Source organism: Silurus aristotelis (assembly GCF_946808225.1).
Source record: "Silurus aristotelis genome assembly, chromosome: 5".
In the NCBI taxonomy this organism is placed as follows: domain Eukaryota; kingdom Metazoa; phylum Chordata; class Actinopteri; order Siluriformes; family Siluridae; genus Silurus; species Silurus aristotelis.
In genome coordinates, this window is record NC_139578.1 from 6166831 (window position 1) to 6185286 (window position 18456).

At 39.1% G+C, this 18456-nt stretch overlaps 1 protein-coding gene across 6 annotated transcripts in view; it reads right to left on the reverse strand.

Annotated features, from left to right (window-relative positions):
• astn1 (astrotactin 1) overlaps positions 1-18456 on the reverse strand; it is a 286126-nt gene that overhangs the window by 81832 nt on the left and 185838 nt on the right. For all 6 annotated transcript variants that reach the window (XM_083541649.1, XM_083541648.1, XM_083541646.1 and 3 more), the window contains 2 exons: positions 3197-3301; positions 1455-1643 (listed from right to left, as the gene is read on the reverse strand). In XM_083541649.1, coding sequence (XP_083397775.1) covers positions 1455-1643; positions 3197-3301 — 294 coding nt within the window. The remainder of the gene's footprint in view (positions 1-1454; positions 1644-3196; positions 3302-18456) is intronic.

Sequence of the window (18456 nt, forward strand, 5' to 3'; positions counted from 1 at the left end):
TGTTTTAAAAATATGCTCTCCTCATGAGATGGTCCCCAATTCACCACTGCATATGATTCATGAAAACCAATTACCATGTATCGGAAAGTATTTTTTGTGGAAGTCTGGAAATCTGGAAGGTAAATATTAGTTAGGAGCCAGCTCTAATTTCTCCTTTATTAAGTCTGTACTCACCTTGTACACATGAACTAAGCTGAAAGCGGGAAACAGTCTCCTAAGGACTGGGCAGGAGTTCAGATTCAGATGGGAAGCTGAATCATGCCCTGCCCTCTGTTATCGATTGAACAGCTGTAACTAACCTCCCAAGAGCAGCCCTGGGGTTCAGTTCTCCTTCACTCCCACTCAGAACAAGCAGGGCTGTGCTCCAAAACATTTCTGGGATTAAGGAGACCACTTTTCACTTCGCTTGTCAAGACGTGCCTCTCAAGTCATTTCTCAAAGTGCATCAAATTGATTTAATGTCAGGGTTCACTCACAGATTTGTCCTTTACTAGTTCACAATACACTAAATGCATGTTCCATCATTTTAATTACCCGGTTTTCTACTTTTTAATGCAGACAGTTTTCTGTCTAAGACATTCCCTTCACATCCAGTGTGTATAATTAGGTACAATTTAGACCTTTTTCTATTATTTAAAAACTACTTAACTATATATATATATGCATAATCTCTTAGCACACAATGGGCCTTACTGATCAGACTTCTAGTAATAAAAATCCATAAAAGTTTTCGAAGGCAAAATGAACATTTTATTTGTACCCATGTACATGTGGATAAATAGCAATTGGTAGATTGCTTAGCAAAATCTGATTTGATGACGCACACAAAAGCCAGTAAAAGCTGAGAAAATGCCCCTTGAACTGTCTCCTAAGGTGTGCAGTAATTCTTTTTCATTAGTCAGCTACCACAGGCAAAGATTAACTTGCTCTGTTTATTTAGGGTGCCATTACCTTTGTCTAAATTGAATACATTTTTCTTTTCTCAAGCATTGGACTGCATTTGGATTGCTTTCGTTCATGGATTTAATATGAAACATCGTTTCACAAAATTGGGATTAAATATGTAGATGCAGTTAAAATGAATGTGATGAAAACAGTGTGTTTTTTGGAGTATAAAACTGCAGTAACTATATCAAGGTTCACATTAGTCTTTGTTTTTTTTAATCAAACTCAGGAGCTCTCAAAGCATATGAACTGTTTCCCCTCAAACTATTTTGAGTTTCATTTGTTCATATCCAAGTATTTATTTTGTTGTTCATTTTTTAGTGAATTTTGTATTTTGTATTGTCAGTCTACTAAAATTAATGACTCCATTAAAATGTATGACAAAACAATTATATATACTTATTGTTCTAACCTACAGGTAGTGTCTCCTAATTCTAAGAGTAGCACTATCACAAAGCAAAGCAGTTAAACAAATGTATCTAAAACCTGGTATTGTGCATCCAGCTCACCTTTGCTGATGTCCTGATACTCAAGCCACAGCTGGCGCTGCACCTGCTTATTGGGGTACCAGATGGTGCAGGACTCCTCAAAGCCGTACACTGCCTCCTGGACAAAGTGATTCCCGAACTCCTTCAGAATGGACACGAAGTCACTGCGCAGTGTAGCACCATCCAGAGAATGGATGGCTGAACTAAAGGCTGAAAAGAGGAGTAGAGTACAAGATTAGCATCTTATTTAAAGTAGTATTTAAGTATTAATGTTATTATATTATCATCTTCATAAAACAACAAAGCCATGTTGATTCAATATGAAACAGGATCATACATGTTATCAAGCTTATTTGTATATTGGGTTATTAAAAATAAATAAATATATATATATATATATATATAAAAAATACACACACACACACACACACACACACACACACACACACACACACACACACACACACACACACACACACACACACACACACAAACTAAATATTTTAAAGCACCATGAAATTCATTACTCATTGTTATGTGCAAAAAAAAAATTATCCAGGGAATAGAGGCCTAGCTAAACAAACAAAACCCTGCAGACATCCATGTGCATGTGTGTGGGTTGTGCTTTTGACCTTTGAAAATGTTTCAATATAACACCATTTTCAACATAGTAAAACACAAAAGCAGGTGGAGAAAGTTTGAGTTCTGATCCCTAAAGCATTTCTTACAGCATAGAAACTCAGGACAAATGTGTATTCATTACTTTTCTCTAGATAGTGTTCATGTCAGTGTGGTGATAAGCAAATAAAAAGCGATTGGTTTAATGCTATTAAAAAAAACCTTGAAAACCTTTACAAAAAATAAATAAATAAAAAAAACAAATAAAACAAAAACAAAAAGTATCTTGGTGCTAATCATGATCAGTGGGTCCCTATTCAAACACACTGCTCAGATAAGAATCAACAATGAATTATTTTGCTGTGAATGAGAAGATAAAACAATTAGTGTCATTTACTAAAAAAAGAGGCATGGCTATTTAAAATGATTTTTTTGTATTAACAAATGAAGCAAATGAAATTTGCTCATACTTCCGTATTAATTTGGCGTTTTTGTAAAAATGTAAAATATGCACAGGCTTAACTTCACTAACAATTCATTAGTACTCATCTGGCTTATTAAGTGTGCTCAAGGAGATTGTACGTGTCAAATGCATACTTGCCCTTCAAAAAAAAAAAAATTATAAAAAAGACAGAGGAGAAATCAACTGAGCCATGGCATTTATGCTATATGGAGCTTAATTTGTTAATTTAGAACAAAAGAAAGAAAGAAAGAAAGAAAGAAAGAAAGAAAGAAAGAAAGAAAGAAAGAAAGAAAGAAAGAAAGAAAGAAAGAAAGAAAGAAAGAAAGAAAGAAAGAAAGAAAGAAAGAAAGAAAGAAAGAAAGAAATTGTAGCATCCATGGGCTCACAGACAGACACAAATAGCACGTCATTCTTATCGAGAGAGTAAAAAAAAAAAAAAGTCATTCTTTCTGCACAGAAGGCACAAATGTGATTTCTTCGTTCCTGTCTGCCATCAGGAATCAAACCTGCGATCCTCCAATGACAATGTAAATGCTTTTGTTTTTCTGGAGCTCCTACCTCTTCTGGTCACTGTTTTAACACATGGTCCCCAGAGCTGTTCTTTGAGCACGGTGCCCCATACTAAAACGGGTCATTTTAAAAAAGACGAACAAAAATAGAGAGCTGTCCGAGATAGCTGTACCTTGAGAGAGGGTCCACTGGTTGAGCCTGACATGATACAAAATGGACCGCAGCTTCCAGTGCTGCACTAGAGGATATCCTGAAACCTCGCTGTAGTTCACCATCCCTGAAACAAAAAAAAGTGCAAAACAGTGCAAGTGACTAGAGGAAAAATAAATCAAAGCTGAGTTTGACACAAATGCATTCTCCATGCTTGTTTAGAAAGCATTCTGCTATTTTTTCAGCTAGTTGCTAAATGTTTGAGGTGATTTTTAATGCTTAGTCACACAAACTGGGACTCGTACAACTTTTTTTTCCACCACAACTCCTCCAGAAATTGAAATGGAATGCGGGAGCAGCTGTTACTCCTAACCTTGCTTGATTGGTTCAGCTCTACATGCAGGCAATTCACTGCCTCCCTGAGAATCACACCCCATTCTGTCACTACTTGAAAATCACTGCATTTGCATTTAGCCACATGAGAACATGCTTAAGCTTTAAAGTACTCGAAGTGCCTCTTGTCCTTTTTTGCCATGACTCTTCAATCAGCAGGATGAGAAAAAAAAAAAAAAAAAAACTAAAAAATAATAACACTTATAAACACCTTGAGGGACCTTTTCCCAAAATCAAGCCAAACTGTGTTTCACAACCAAACAGACTGTGTTCAGTCTAGAGCATAATGTGTTTAGAATATGTTTCGTTTAGTCTAGGATGCATTGTGTTTAGTCTAGATCATGAGTCTTCAACCGGGGGTCTGCAGCGGTGCTGCAGGGGGTCCTGTAATTAATGCTGAATCACTATATTTTTCTTGTTAAAAAAAAAAATAAACATAGGTAAAACCATCAAAGATAAAATATTGAATTGAAAAACAATCATAATTATTACATTAAAGTTCCATTAAACGTAAAGCTGATGTTCATGTTAATGTATAATTGTCCACCTGATAGTAAAAGAAAAATGTATGAAACTGCAAATCTCTTAAAATAGCAAACAGTGTGAACAACTTAAAAAATTGTGGTTTTAATTTCAAAATATGTTTATGATGCATAAATCTTTTTTGAAAGATTTAAAAATATATTCAAAAAAAGATGATGCATCTACAACAACAACATAATTCTAATCGTCTTAACATAATATAACTAGCGCAATATGATTGGATAATACTGGATAGACCACAATTTCTGATTAAATAGTATGCAGCAGGAATTCCTACAAAATGATTGACTGCCTACAGACCATTTTTTTGTGGGTAATACATTATAAATAGAAGATGCAGCATTAAAAATTTCTATAAATGAAAAACATAGATGCATGTGTCATTCATCATGCAATAGAGGAGACCCGTCACTGCTCCGCCGCAAGCAGAACCACAACTTTTCACACTCAGCCATATGTAAGTGCAGCTGAGGTGATCAATCATATCGTCTCCTGTAGCAACTGTCAGCCTCGGCATGTCACATGAGGCACCATTGCCATACATCAATTTAATCCAATGTCATGTTTACCACATCTGGAGGCATGCACGAACCATAATGCACCCTGTGCTAAGCACAACGACCTCATATTTAGGTTTATGGCATTGCAAACTGAAACTGACATCTTTGAGAAGCGAGGCAAATACTGACAGGCACAGAAAGTAGGGGAAAATTCCGCTCAACATTAAAAATGATCTTTTATTTCTCTATAGATTTCACATGCAAGCAGAAAAATGAGGGATTTGCATAAATAAGCACCAGGATAAAACTGGCTGAAAAGTATTCAAAATAAATCTGGAACATCAGCACATTGAGCAAACAGGAAAGATTTTAAATTGTGCATAATGCAATAGTTGTCCTGCCATAATCCTGGGGTTTTTCTTTTTTTGCAAATTTAGGATCTGAACATAGGAATTATGCAGAGTAAGATATTCAATATTTTTGAAATAAATAATAAATGAAACAGCTATATTGTTAATCTTTATGAGTCCAGTACTTTTATCTCAATGCTTATTTGATACACCAGTAGCCCTTAAAAAACATTTTTTTTTTGGCCCATGTTCCCCATTAATTTATAATCAAAGCAATATACAGTATAATCAGGCATTTAAGGTATTTTATGTTAAAATTGTACCAGGGTCCCCTGGTGGTCTAGTGGTTAAGATGCAGCGCTCCCACCGCTGCGACCCGGGTTCGATTCCCGGTCAGGGAACCATCCCCAGCCACTCTTAGTGCCGGTCCCAAGCCCGGATAAATTGGGGAGGGTTGCGTTAGGAAGGGCATCCAGCGTAAAACATGTGCCAAATAAAACGTGCGGAGGATCCGCTGTGGCGACCCCTAACGGGAGAAGCCGAAAAGAACGTTTTTTTTATGTTAAAATTGTACCAATGAAATGTTTTGTCCACAAAACAAATTCTACCATTCCATGTCACACTCTTTTATTAAATCCTTAAAACAGAGAACAGGAAGATAAATGTTTTAGTATGCATTTAAATGGGTTCGGTATTTTTCTGAATGTGTGTAAAAATAAGCTTTGTCAATTACTATGGGTCAGAGACATTTTATTTTTTAGTCTTTTATTTTTTTTCCCATTATATTCAAAAACATTATTTGCTTTACAATTGTTTGAGTAATTGTCATGAAAAAACACTGCCCCTGCCCCATTTGCCTCACCGTCAGAATTTATTGTATAAGAAGCATCGCTTCATTTAAGGAAAAAAAACAGTGCGGTTAAAGATTCGATTTCTACTCCAGCACCAGGAGCAGTGCCATGACTATGTAAAGCCATAGCATTATTTTTTCCTTATGTGGTTGAATGTTTCAGGATTGTGAATATATGCAGTAGATACAAATCAATATACATGACTCCTTTTGCTAAATGTTTTTATATTGGAAATAGATAGAAGCATACGGACTGCATTTCTTGTGTTCTTTTTTCCCCAGTTAGTGCTCTGACAGAGTGCACATATTTGATAAATAAGACCCTAAATGCGTGCCCGCGCAGTATGCTCACACTGAGCGCCTCTCGCTTAGATCCATCTAAAATGGAAAAGATGCATTTGCCCCCACGGAGCACCCTGGCATTTGTACAGCACATGTCACTGTTAGGATTAATAACAAGCTCCCAACACAGTACACACCCCTGATTTCTCTTCTCTCAGCTAAAATCTACAGGCCATCCTCCTTTTTTTTTACCCTTTGGGCTCTCTGCTCTTGCCTGACAGAATGATTAATACTAGCAAACTTCACCTTGCAAACACAAGTTCAGGGGCTTAAGACACAAATCTGCCAGTCAGTGGTGCCATCGTTAAAGACTGAGCTGAGCTCTGAACATCCAGCTGAGAAAAAAAGAGGCTGCTGATGGACAGGCGTGTATATATAAATACCAGCCACACACAAGCATATGCTGCAAATTTAATAGAATCCCAGATATAAAATTGATTCTGTACTTTGTACACATGCCAAACACACAACTGAAGAGCTTAAAAGTCACCGTGGCACCAAATCCACCTATTTAAAGTCTTTGCAGAGGACAGTAGAGAGTTTTTGATAGCGGTCCTCATATGGCTCATGAAAGACTATTAACAGATGTAGCCCATGTCCCATTTCACCCTTGGATAAGCTGAAGAATGGACGAGCAGGAGGAAAAAGACAGAACTGTGAAACTAGAGCCTGACTTTGTTCACTAATCGAATAGAAGAATAATGATGATGCTGTTCTGTGAGCTCATTGTCAGGAAGAAGACAAGACAGCATAAACAAAGTGGGCTGTTAATAGCATACGCAATGTGGTTTGACAATACAGTGACATACATAGCGCTATTGATTTAGCTTTTCATTTTCTTAAGAATAACAGACAACAGATCGGGATGTTACAGAGTGTTGTTTATTTATTAATAAACAAAATGTCACTAAATTTAGACACTTTTCAACCTTTGATAGTAACATTTAATGTTATTAAATGTGCACAAGTTTTCTGTTATCAGTTAGGTTGCAGCAAGTAACATTACTAAACTACAAAAAATATTCAGATTGTCATGTTATAGACAACCGGGAACATTGAGATTTTAACATTATGAGTAAATAAATAACACTGACTATCTCTTCATCATGGCACCTGTTAGAGGGTGGGATATATTAGGCAGCAAGTGAACATTTTGTCCTCAAAGTTGATGTGTTAAAAGCAGGAAAAATGGGCAAGCGTAAGGATTTGAGTGTTTGACAAGGGGGATGTGGGATGTTCCCGGTCTGCAGTGGTAAGTATCTATCAAAAGTGCTCGTTGATGCACGTGGGGAGCTAAGGCTGGTCCGTGTGGTCTGATCCAACAGACAAGCTTCTGTAGCTCAAATTGCAGAAGAAGTTCATGCTGTAGATGCTCGATGGGTCAGGACATTTTGTCAGCAAAAGGGGGACCAACACAATATTAGGCAGGTGGTCATAATCGGTGTATAATGCCTGACCGGTGTATGTTATTGTCAGAACTGTTACTACTGTACTTTTATACGAAATCAATCCATACCATCTGATTTGAGAATGCAACTGTGCTTTTTATTATTTTTTTTATTAAAGCATCACTAATATATTATTTTTAAGAATGTCCTAGATTTTTTCATCTGTGTGTTACAGTGAGTGTCATTATGCATTACACTGTAGTATAGGCACATTAATGAAATAAGTTGACTTAATGCATTAGAAAGTAACACCACCATCAAGCTTTAAAAGGCTGGGTCACTTTTATTTTACTTGGCAAAAAAAAAAAAAAAAAAGAATTTGTTCGCTAAATACTTTCAAACTTATACCATATTGCCCTTTGAATCTCCTTGGACAGTGGCAAAAAATGGAAAGATTTTAATCCAGGAAAGGGCAAAATCTAACATTTTGTAAATTAACATACAAAACGTATCCGGGAAATAGAAAGTCAGCACACATCTCCACATCTCTTCTTTGTGCACACACAGTTATAGAGGAGACACTGTTAAAGTCCAAGGTGACACACTTTTTCATGTGGACAGAGCGTGTCAGTGTCTCAAGGCATCTCAGCAGACTCGGAGCTTAGAGCCTGGCTGGTCACTGGGCCATATGCTGGCATTTTAATTGAGAGGGAGTTTGGGATAGGGGCTTTGTGCCAAAAGTATGAATCACCGCCAGTCACAACCACATCAGTGTTCAACCTCAGTTTGGCTTCTCACCAAGAGACAAGAGACAAGAGTGGATTTCTGACATCCATAAGCAGGAAATGAGCTGAACTGATCTAATAGCATTTTTTAAAAGCTCCCAGAGTTGTTCTCTTCTGGTTGTGGTCAAATAAGGTGTAGGATCGGTTTTGTTTCGTTTTGTTCTGTGTAGCCAAACCTGATTGTAGAATTCTGAACAATTACATTATTCAACAATTTTATCCTTGCCATATCTGAACAATTAAATTTACATTTGGTTGAAGTGTGAGTAAATTTGAGCTTTAGAGTTTTTACATAACTTCAGTACACATCAGGTATTTAAATTCATTTTGGAAGTCAGATTTTTGTCTTGTCTAATCTTAAAGTTAATAAACTTAATTAAAATTCACTTAAAGTTAATAAAATGTTTAAATAAATTTCAATGAAACCTAAATTCCATTTTTATATGACCTAGTGGTTAAATCAGGTATAATCAGAGTTCATATACTGTATAATGTACTTTAGGGGTGACCCCGAATATGCAAAGATTCCATGCTTCGATAGGAGGAGCCTGATTAGACTGCCAATCTCACAGTCGAATCTTCGCAGAGGTGTTATGAAATGAAAATTATGCCATTTTGTGTAAATGGCTGTGCTCAAAAGAAAGAAGCTTATAATCAATATTTTAAATATGTGTATGAATAAATTAACCTCCCCCAGGGATTTAATATTTATAAATATTATATATAAATATTTATTCTGTTCTAATTGAATTCTGTAAATTAATTTTGATCTTTTTCGGTGCATCAATGTTGCGCTGTACTTACAGCATTGCTCGCATTTAATTTGATTTGTCGACAAGTGAAATGCAAATGCAGGTTGGTCTTTCTGCATTAAAAATTTTTAGGTTTATTTATCCAAAATGACATTTTCTTCTATTTAGTTTTTTGATGTTCTGTACATCGTGGTTTTAAAACGTTATGAAGAATCGTTTAACGAATGTTTATGCACATTGCCTTTCATTGCAAATTTAAAAAGATGGTCAAAACTGACGACATGGAATTTTGGTCATTTAATTAGAAAGTTGTTTCTGTGTGGTGTGCGTGAAAGAAAACAAAAGTTGTCTTGCCCACATGTTGATTAACAGGTGTCTTTACACCCCCTAACACATATATACAGACACTCATGCTTCAACCAATAGTAAAGACTTGACAATACTGATTTGACTTTTTAAGGCCTTAGTCAGGGACACCCCTAATAGAATGACTACTTGCTGTTATGGGCTCTTGAATGGCGAAGAGAAAAGCGGTCACTCTCTTGTCTAGAGATCGAAAGTTTAAATTCAGAAGATGCCACGTGCACTCTCTCCCATACCAATTAAAATTTCACCAATCGTGGACACGTGTGAGTTTGTACATGTGGAGTGTAGTGCTTTCCACAAGAACCACAAGCAACAGAAATAATGTAGACGGCAACTTGTGGGAATGGAGGAAACACTGGGTTGTAAGTCTTCCTCTTCCTGGTTTGGTAGCTGTAAGATTGCCGGGTGGGAACTGGAAAAGAACTACATGCTGAAAAAAGTGCTATACTGATTTTTGCCTTGAGCACACTGTAAACCTCTCTTTTTACTTAAAGCAACCTCAGAAAAAAGCACATCGCAACTCACATCACAGGATATTTTATCCACTACTTTCTGGATGTTGAAAGCCTGCTGAAAGCTCTTCTTTTGATAAACCACTATTGCATTGCCTGAAAAAAATTTTGCATATAAATTTGCCATGTATATAAAAGTAAATTGCACTGTGCTGCATGCATTTGACATTAATTAAAGGACTCCTGGGCGGAAACAGTCAAATCACTACTCGCGTCCATGTCATGTGACAGATTCTGGTATCATACACAGATTTGTTTTACGGCATGCTGTGCAAAATAAAACACTTGCTTTTGGTCACTTTGGAAGAATAGAAAAGCAGCATTCTGACTGCATATCTAAATATAGCGGTTATTTGTCTAAAATAATGTCTGCTTATAAATTTATACATTTCATTAAATACCATAACACAAAGCAGCAACTGGGCAATTAATAAATCATTTAGTTATCACGAGGTTCTTTCTTGACTATCAGAAGCCACTGGTCTCTTAAAACCGTTGCAGTATTTTTCAGAATTGGATTGGATTGGATAAGTGCAACTGTACATCCTAATAAAGGGACTGGGATGTAAGTGTATACATAACAATCTACAGTAGTACAGCACTACAGTTGTGCTGTAAATCTTTGAGATCTTTAGCATATTATACAGTACCATATGCAGGTTAATCATCCTATCCCTAGTGTAAAATAGGTGCCACAAAGCACGGAGTCTAAGAGAGGCGAGCTGTTCGCAGATGCTTGAATGTCAATTCCATCGACGCTCGTGGTGACAAGCAGCACCATGGCCACCCTTTAGAACCGCAGGCCCCATGCTGTGGCACCCACTGTATTAATTATCACTTCTAATGTTGTCAGCTAATTAATTGACGTTTATTGCAGGAAATGGCTCTGGCAATTCGCTGCAATTAATCAGTGTCAAAGAATAAATTAAAACCCAAATGCGATTACCATTGAGTGTGGCTAAAAAGTCGAATATTAAAAAGCCTGGTGGTTTTAACATCCCCAAATGTCCCATGCCATACCCTCACTAATACTTCTTCTTCTTCTTCTTTCGGCTGCTCCCAATAGGGGTCGCCACAGCGGATCATCCGTCTCCATACCACCCTGTCCTCTATATCTGCCTCTTTTACACCAACTACCTGCATGTCTTCCCTCACCACATCCATGAACCTCCTCCTTGGCCTTCCTCTTTTCCTCCTACCTGGTGGCTCCATCTTCAGCATTTTTCTACCAATATAATTCATGTCCCTTCTCTGCACATGTCCAAACCATCTCAATCTCGCCTCCCTCACCTTGTCACCAAAACATCCTACATGTGCTGTCCCTCTAATAAACTCATTTCTAATCTTGTCCATCCTCGTCACTCCCAACGAAAACCTCAACATCTTCAGCTCTGCTACCTTCAGCTCCACCTCCTGTCTTTTACTCAATGCCACTGTCTCTAATCCATACAACATCGCAGGTCTCACCACAGTCCTATAAACTTTCCCTTTCATTCTTGCAGATACTCTTCTATCACAAATCACTCCTGTCACTCTTCTCCACCCACTCCACCCTGCCTGCACTCTTTTCTTTACTTCCCTAACACACTCTCCATTACTTTGCACTGTTGACCCCAGGTACCTGAACTCCTCCACCTTCTCCACCTCTTCTCCCTGCAACCGCATCACTCCACTGCCCTCCCTCTCATTCACACACATGTACTCTGTCTTACTCCTACTGACTTTCATTCCCCTTCTCTCCAGCGCATATCTCCACCTCTCCAGGCTCTTCTCAACCTGCTCTCTACTCTCACCACAAATCACAATATCATCTGCAAACATCATAGTCCAGGGAGACTCCTGTCTGACCTCGTCCGTCAACCTGTCCATCACCACTGCAAACAGGAAAGGGCTCAGGGCCGATCCTTGATGCAGTCCAACCTTCACCTTAAACCAGTCTGTCGTACCTACTGCACACTTTACTGCCGTCACACTGTCCTCATACATGTCCTGCACCACCCTCACATACTTCTCTGACACACCTGACTTCCTCATACAATACCACAACTCCTCTCTCGGCACCCTGTCGTACGCTTTCTCTAAATCCACAAAAACACAATGCAGCTCCTTCTGTCCTTTTCTATACTTCTCCATCAACATCCTTAAAGCAAATAAGGCATCTGTGGTGCTCTTCCTCGGCATGAAACCATACTGTTGCTCACAGATGGTCACCTCTTCTCTCAACCTGGCTTCCACTACTCTTTTTACCATAACTTCATGGTGTGACTGATCAACTTAATTCCCCTGTAGTTACTGCAGGTCTGCACATCTCCCTTATGCTTAAAGATCGGTACCAGCACACTCCTTCTCCATTCCTCAGGCATCCTCTCCCCTTCCAGAATCCTGTTAAACAATCTGGTTAAAAACTCCACTGCCATCTCTCCTAAACATCTCCACGCTTCTACCGGTATGTCATCTGGTCCAACAGACTTTCCATTCTTCATCCTCTTAATCGCTGCTCTCACTTCCTCCTTACTAATCCTATCTACATCCTGCTTCACCAACTCCACATCCTCCAACCTTCTCTCTCTCTGATTTTCCTCATTCATCAGCTGCTCAAAATACTCCCTCCATCTTCTCAACACACTCTCCTCACTAGTCAACACATTTCCCTCTCCATCCTTTATTGCTCTAACTTGCAGTACATCCTTCCCAGCTCGGTCCCTCTGCTTGGCCAATCGGTATAAATCCTTTTCTCCTTCCTTAGTGTCCAACCTCTTATACAGTTCCTCATATGCCTTTTCCTTGGCTTTCGCCACATCCCTTTTAACCTGCTGCCGCATCTCCTTGTACTCCTGCCTACTTTTCTCATCACTCTGTCGATCCCACTTCTGTTTTGCCAACCTCTTTCCCCTAATGCTCTCCTGCACTTCCTCATTCCACCACCACGTCTCCTTGTCTTGCTTTTTATTTCCAGATGTCACACCAAGTACTTTTCTAGCTGCCTCCCTCATCACTCCTGCAGTAGTTGCCCAATCATCCGGCACCTCTTCACCACCACCGAGCCCCTGTCTGACCTCTTCCCTGAACCTCACAGTACACTTTTCCTCCTTCAGTTTCCACCATCTTATTCTTCTTTCAAACCTTACTTTCCTCCTCTTCTTCTTCGCCTCCAAAACCATCCTACAGACCACTATCCGATGCTGTCTAGCTACACTGTCCCCTGCCAACACCTTACAGTCTCCAATCTCCTTCAGGTTGCATCTCCTACACAGAAGATAATCCACCTGTGTGCACCTTCCTCCACTCTTATACGTCACCCTATGATCCTCCTTCTTCTTAAAATACGTGTTCACCACTGCCATTTCCATCCTTTTAGCAAAATCTACCAACATCTGCCCTTCCACATTCCTCTCCTTAAAACCGTACCTACCCATCACCTCCTCATCACCTCTGTTCCCTTCACCTACATGCCCATTAAAGTCTGCCCCAATCACCAATTGTTCTTTCCTAGGTACACCATCTACCACTTCATCTAATTCACTCCAGAATCTTTCTTTCTCCTCCATCTCACAGCCAACTTGTGGAGCATAGGCACTGATGACATTTATCATCATCCCTTCAACTTCCACCTTCACGATCATCACCCTATCAGAAACTCTCTTCACCTGCACTACACTCTTACTGTACGCTTCCTTCAGAATCACCCCTACACCATTTCTCTTCCCATCCACACCATGATAAAACAGTTTAAACCCACCTCCAATGTTCCTGGCCTTACTCCCTTTCCACTTGGTCTCCTGAACACACAACACATCTACCTTTCTCCTCTCCATCATATCAGCTATCTCTCTCCCTTTACCCGTCATAGTACCAACATTTAAAGTACCAACCCGAACCTCTACTCTCCTACACTGCTCCTTTTCCTGCCGTCTCTGTAGACGCCTTCCTCCTCTCCTTCTCCTCCTTCGGCCAACAGTAGCCCAATTTCCACCGGTACCCTGTCGGCTAACGATACCTGTGGCGGTCGCTGTTAACCCGGGCCTCAACCGATCCGGTATGAAATTCTCATTTGTGATCCGCATATTTGATTTGGCACATGTTTTACGCTGGATGCCCTTTCTAATGCAACCCTCCCCATTTACCCGGGCTTGGGACCGGCACTAAGAGTACACTGGCTTGTGCCCCCCTAATGGCTGGGTTACCCTCACTAATACTAATACCTATTTTTCTCTTCATGCTACCGTCGAAAACATGTATATACATGGCTAATGCATCTTGTCTAAATAATAATCATTATACGTGTAATTCTTTGGTCATGTTTAATTTCATCCATCCATTTAGAAGGAAAGCTGGAAAGCCATTAGCAGAGAATATTGCGAAAATTTATGCAGTGTGTGGTGGACTGCTGCATCAAATTACACTTGTTTATTAACATAGCAATTATCTTCCATGCTAGGAAAGCTGTTCGGCTCAGTTAGTAAAACAAGATTGCTGAATACATTGCAACCGAGAACTCTAATTGCCCTGGCAACTGCACTGTGTTTTCTGTTGTTTCTTTCCAAAAACTGGTGACAGACGGATGGGAGACACCAACTGAAACTCTGAATATTGGCAATGAGCTTCCAAATTACAGCCTAGTGTAATTTCTCTACAGAATAAGCCCTGTAAATGATTGATCCTATTATATAATATGTACATTTAACACTGGATTAATGCTTAAACAAAGATGAAAAAATTATAATTAAATAAACAAATGAAAATATTTGGTGACTTCAGTACATAGCTCTAGAGAAATTGACATCATTAAACTTAAACAATGACAGTGAAGAATTAATGCCTAAAGAAATGCAGAATGAATGAAGATTCAAAATAAATGACCAAAATCGGTAACAGCAGGAAAACAAACAAAAAATTTGTAAAAAATAAATACAAATGTATAAATTGAGAAACAGGATGCATTTGAGCTTCTTCAGTACAAAAAAGACTCACCATTGTTATAAAATGGATGCCACCAGCAGGTTTAGAGTCGACTGAATACCATGCCCCGAAGGTGTGACCTTCTGTTGCGGTAGCAATTACAGTCACTGCTAATAAAATATAGATTTTTCTTTCTTGTCTCTGCAATGCCACATCTGAACTAAGTGTCACAAGGTGCCACAAAAACACCCCAGAGGAACAAACTGTCAGAGTATAAATTGTTTTTATTATAGTGGTACACAAGTTATGACTGACAGTAAGTATATATTTTACTCAAACACTGACAGTTCATACAGACAATATGAAATCTTCAGTTGGAACCCAATTTGTGCATTGTATTAAAATGTACGTATATACAGTTCTAATTCTATTCTAGAAATATCTTACATTGATATATGCAGATTTCATTGCAATATATACAGTATTTCAGAAAAGTGAGTGCACCCCTCACATTTCAGCAACTATTTTAGTATCTTCTAAAGCAGGGGTGGGCAATTAATTTTTACAAGGGGCCACATGAGAAACCTGAATTGTGTCAGAGGGCCACACCAACGATAATATTTTAGGGATGCACCAAAATGAAAATTCTTGGCTGAAACCAAAAACCAAAAATGAGGAAACCAAGGCCAAAACCGAAAACCGAAACACCGAAAGAAAAGATTATGTCAATTATTAGAACCATTGCATTTATTACATGTAAACTGTGTAAATATTTTGTGAGAGCACCACTGTTATCTAGCAGCACCTTAATCAAGTCAAGTAGCTTTTATTGTCATTTCAACCATATATAGTAAAATGAAACAACGTTCCTCCTGGACTCTGGTGGTACATACAACAACAATCACAGAAAACACAGGGCTAAGGACTAATGTCCTCGCCACATAAAGTGCATCATTTGCAACCTGGTGCAAACAGTGCAAAGACAACACAAGACAGTGCAGGACAACACAAGACAGTGTAAGACAAATACACCAATCACAATCCTCCTAGACATGGAATTCACCAGAGCTGCACAGGTTGTTGCTGGGATCCACTCCTCCATAATGACATCACAGAGCTGCTGGATGTTAAGACACATGGCGCTTCTTCAAATTCCGCTTGAGGATGCTCTGCAGGTGCTTAACAGGGTTCGGGTCTTAAAACATACTTGGCCCCTCCATTACCTTCACCTTCAGCTTCCTCACAAGGCAGTTGTCATGGTGTGTTTGGGGTCGTTCTTATGTTGGAAAACTGCCGTTCGATGCAGTTGCTAAAGAGAGGGCATCGTGTTCTGCTTCAGAATGTCACAGTACATGTTGGAATCCATGTTTCCCTCAAGTGGGACACGTGCTTCAAAAGCAGAAGAACATCACTGAAAGACGATGAAACATCAAGAAGACCTTCAATAAGCTTAACCCTTGAAAACAACTTGTGCATGATTATTCAGCGCAAATCGCAGAAGGTGCTTGACATGCTTCGAAATGAAGACCTCCAGGACATATTTCAGAAGTGGCAGGAAAGCTCATTATGTACCCTTTGGTGTTTCCAGATATAAGACAGAAGCACAATAAACACCCATTGCCTCTGCATTATCAGGGAACGATTATGACTTATTGCCTCATATAACTACACTAACAAAACCACAGCTTCAAACAAGGCCTTTATAAGTGGCTACATCCATATACATTACCTGAATGTTATAAATCATAGAGTGATAAACTTACTTGTCACGCTTTGATCAAGAGTCGAAACCAGAATACGAATAGGATGTTTATTAGCCTTGGGAAACAAACAGAAGCTAGGAGGTAGCATGTACCGGAAAACGGGTCTATTTCAAAACATAGGTAGTCCAGGAATGATCGCCAGAATGAACCGTAGATCATACGGTGATTGATGGTGAACTGGGGCCTTATAAAGGGAGGGTGTAGATTGGAGACAGGTGGAGGTGATTAGTATGAAGGCGAGGTGCTGCGATTGCCGAGGGGGGGGCGTGGCCGGTGGTTCCCTGACAGAACTTCTCATCTTTAGGAGAAAAAAGGTAAAAAAAAAAAAAAAACATGCTGTGTATTAGATAAAACGCATGGTCACTTTTAAAGATCAAATGCCTTTTGCTGGAATTATTTTCAATTTGAGACCTGTCACTTTCACTCCCATTCAGTAGTTTGCTTCTTCTTCAAGTGTCAAAAGAAGTCCTTAGTCAGCCATTTGTTCTCCAACTTTACCAGTACTTCTTTTCCTTCTGCAATGATCAGTGACATCTCTGTACTTAGGGCTCATTACCCTGACCTCTCAGAACAAGTGGCCATCTTACAATGCAGCAGCTCTCTTTATACACAGGAAGTCAAGGAGAGAGCCTGGTTTTGCTTCCTCATGAGCAGTACACGATTAAACAGAGAGACTTTACTCTCAATTCAAGGTCATGTGCGGCAATCAATGCATTCTGCACACTTGAAGAAGATCCCCGCACTTTTCACATCTCAGCAGGAACGTGTTTGGCATCTGTACGCTTCCTACATGCTTTCCAATTAAATCAAGATGCATTTGTCTTTCAAAGTCTCTCTTGTTCCCTCCTTCCCCCACTGGAATAATTGATGAAACTCTCAGGTCTATGATAAATCACTTCCAAGCCAAATATGAATAGAAAGATGAATGTGTTGGTCTTCGAGGGCCGTGAGGATCGACTCGAGGACTTGCTGACACAGTGACAAATACACTGACCATGGCACAGAACTACCAAGACCAGCAAGGGTGGGAAAGGGATGAGTGGGAGCTCAAACCTGCACCACATTGCCAACTCACATCCAATTATTTCAGCTAGTGGCAAATTTGTGCCAAGCTGTTTGTTGGCACTCCACTATGCCCTAGAGGCAGCTTAAGGTGAAAGGAGAAATGTAGGGAATAATGAGTAAATTAGAAATGTACTTTAGATTTTAATGAGTCATTTAATTTAGTCTCTTTTCATGTCCTCTGTTTTGTAGAAAAACAGTGTGATCAAAGGAAGTAAAGAAGTGCTTTCTTACCCACCCAATAGTATCAGCTGTTGCTTGGAAAAATATACTGCATCATGTGACTTTGAGACCATGCTCTTAACTTCCTCTAGATGTAACTTAATGGCTAAATGTCATACACATGACTAATGTAGTACATTTAAATGGGTAATTTGTAAGGAACACTGTTCAGGGAGTATAGGAGCTATGGGGCTTTGTGGGTTCATGAGCATGACCACCTGCCTCTTCCCCTGCAGGCCTCAGAGGGCCACACTTTCAGTGATATGTATAAATAATCTCCACTCCTTTAACACCATGGCTATGGATCCGAGGCACTGCAGCAAGATTTTTTCATTCACAAAGTTTTAAATGTCTTTTCAAAGTGGGTACTATCCTTTAGCTGCTACAATAGTAAGTGTGACAGGAGCTATAAATATATGCCTTATACATAACCGTAACCAGAGTAGCATACAGTCATGGATGCATACAAAGTGGGGCAGCTATTGTAAACATTTACTAATTATTGAGCTAAATGTATTATTTATATATATATATATATATATATATATATATATA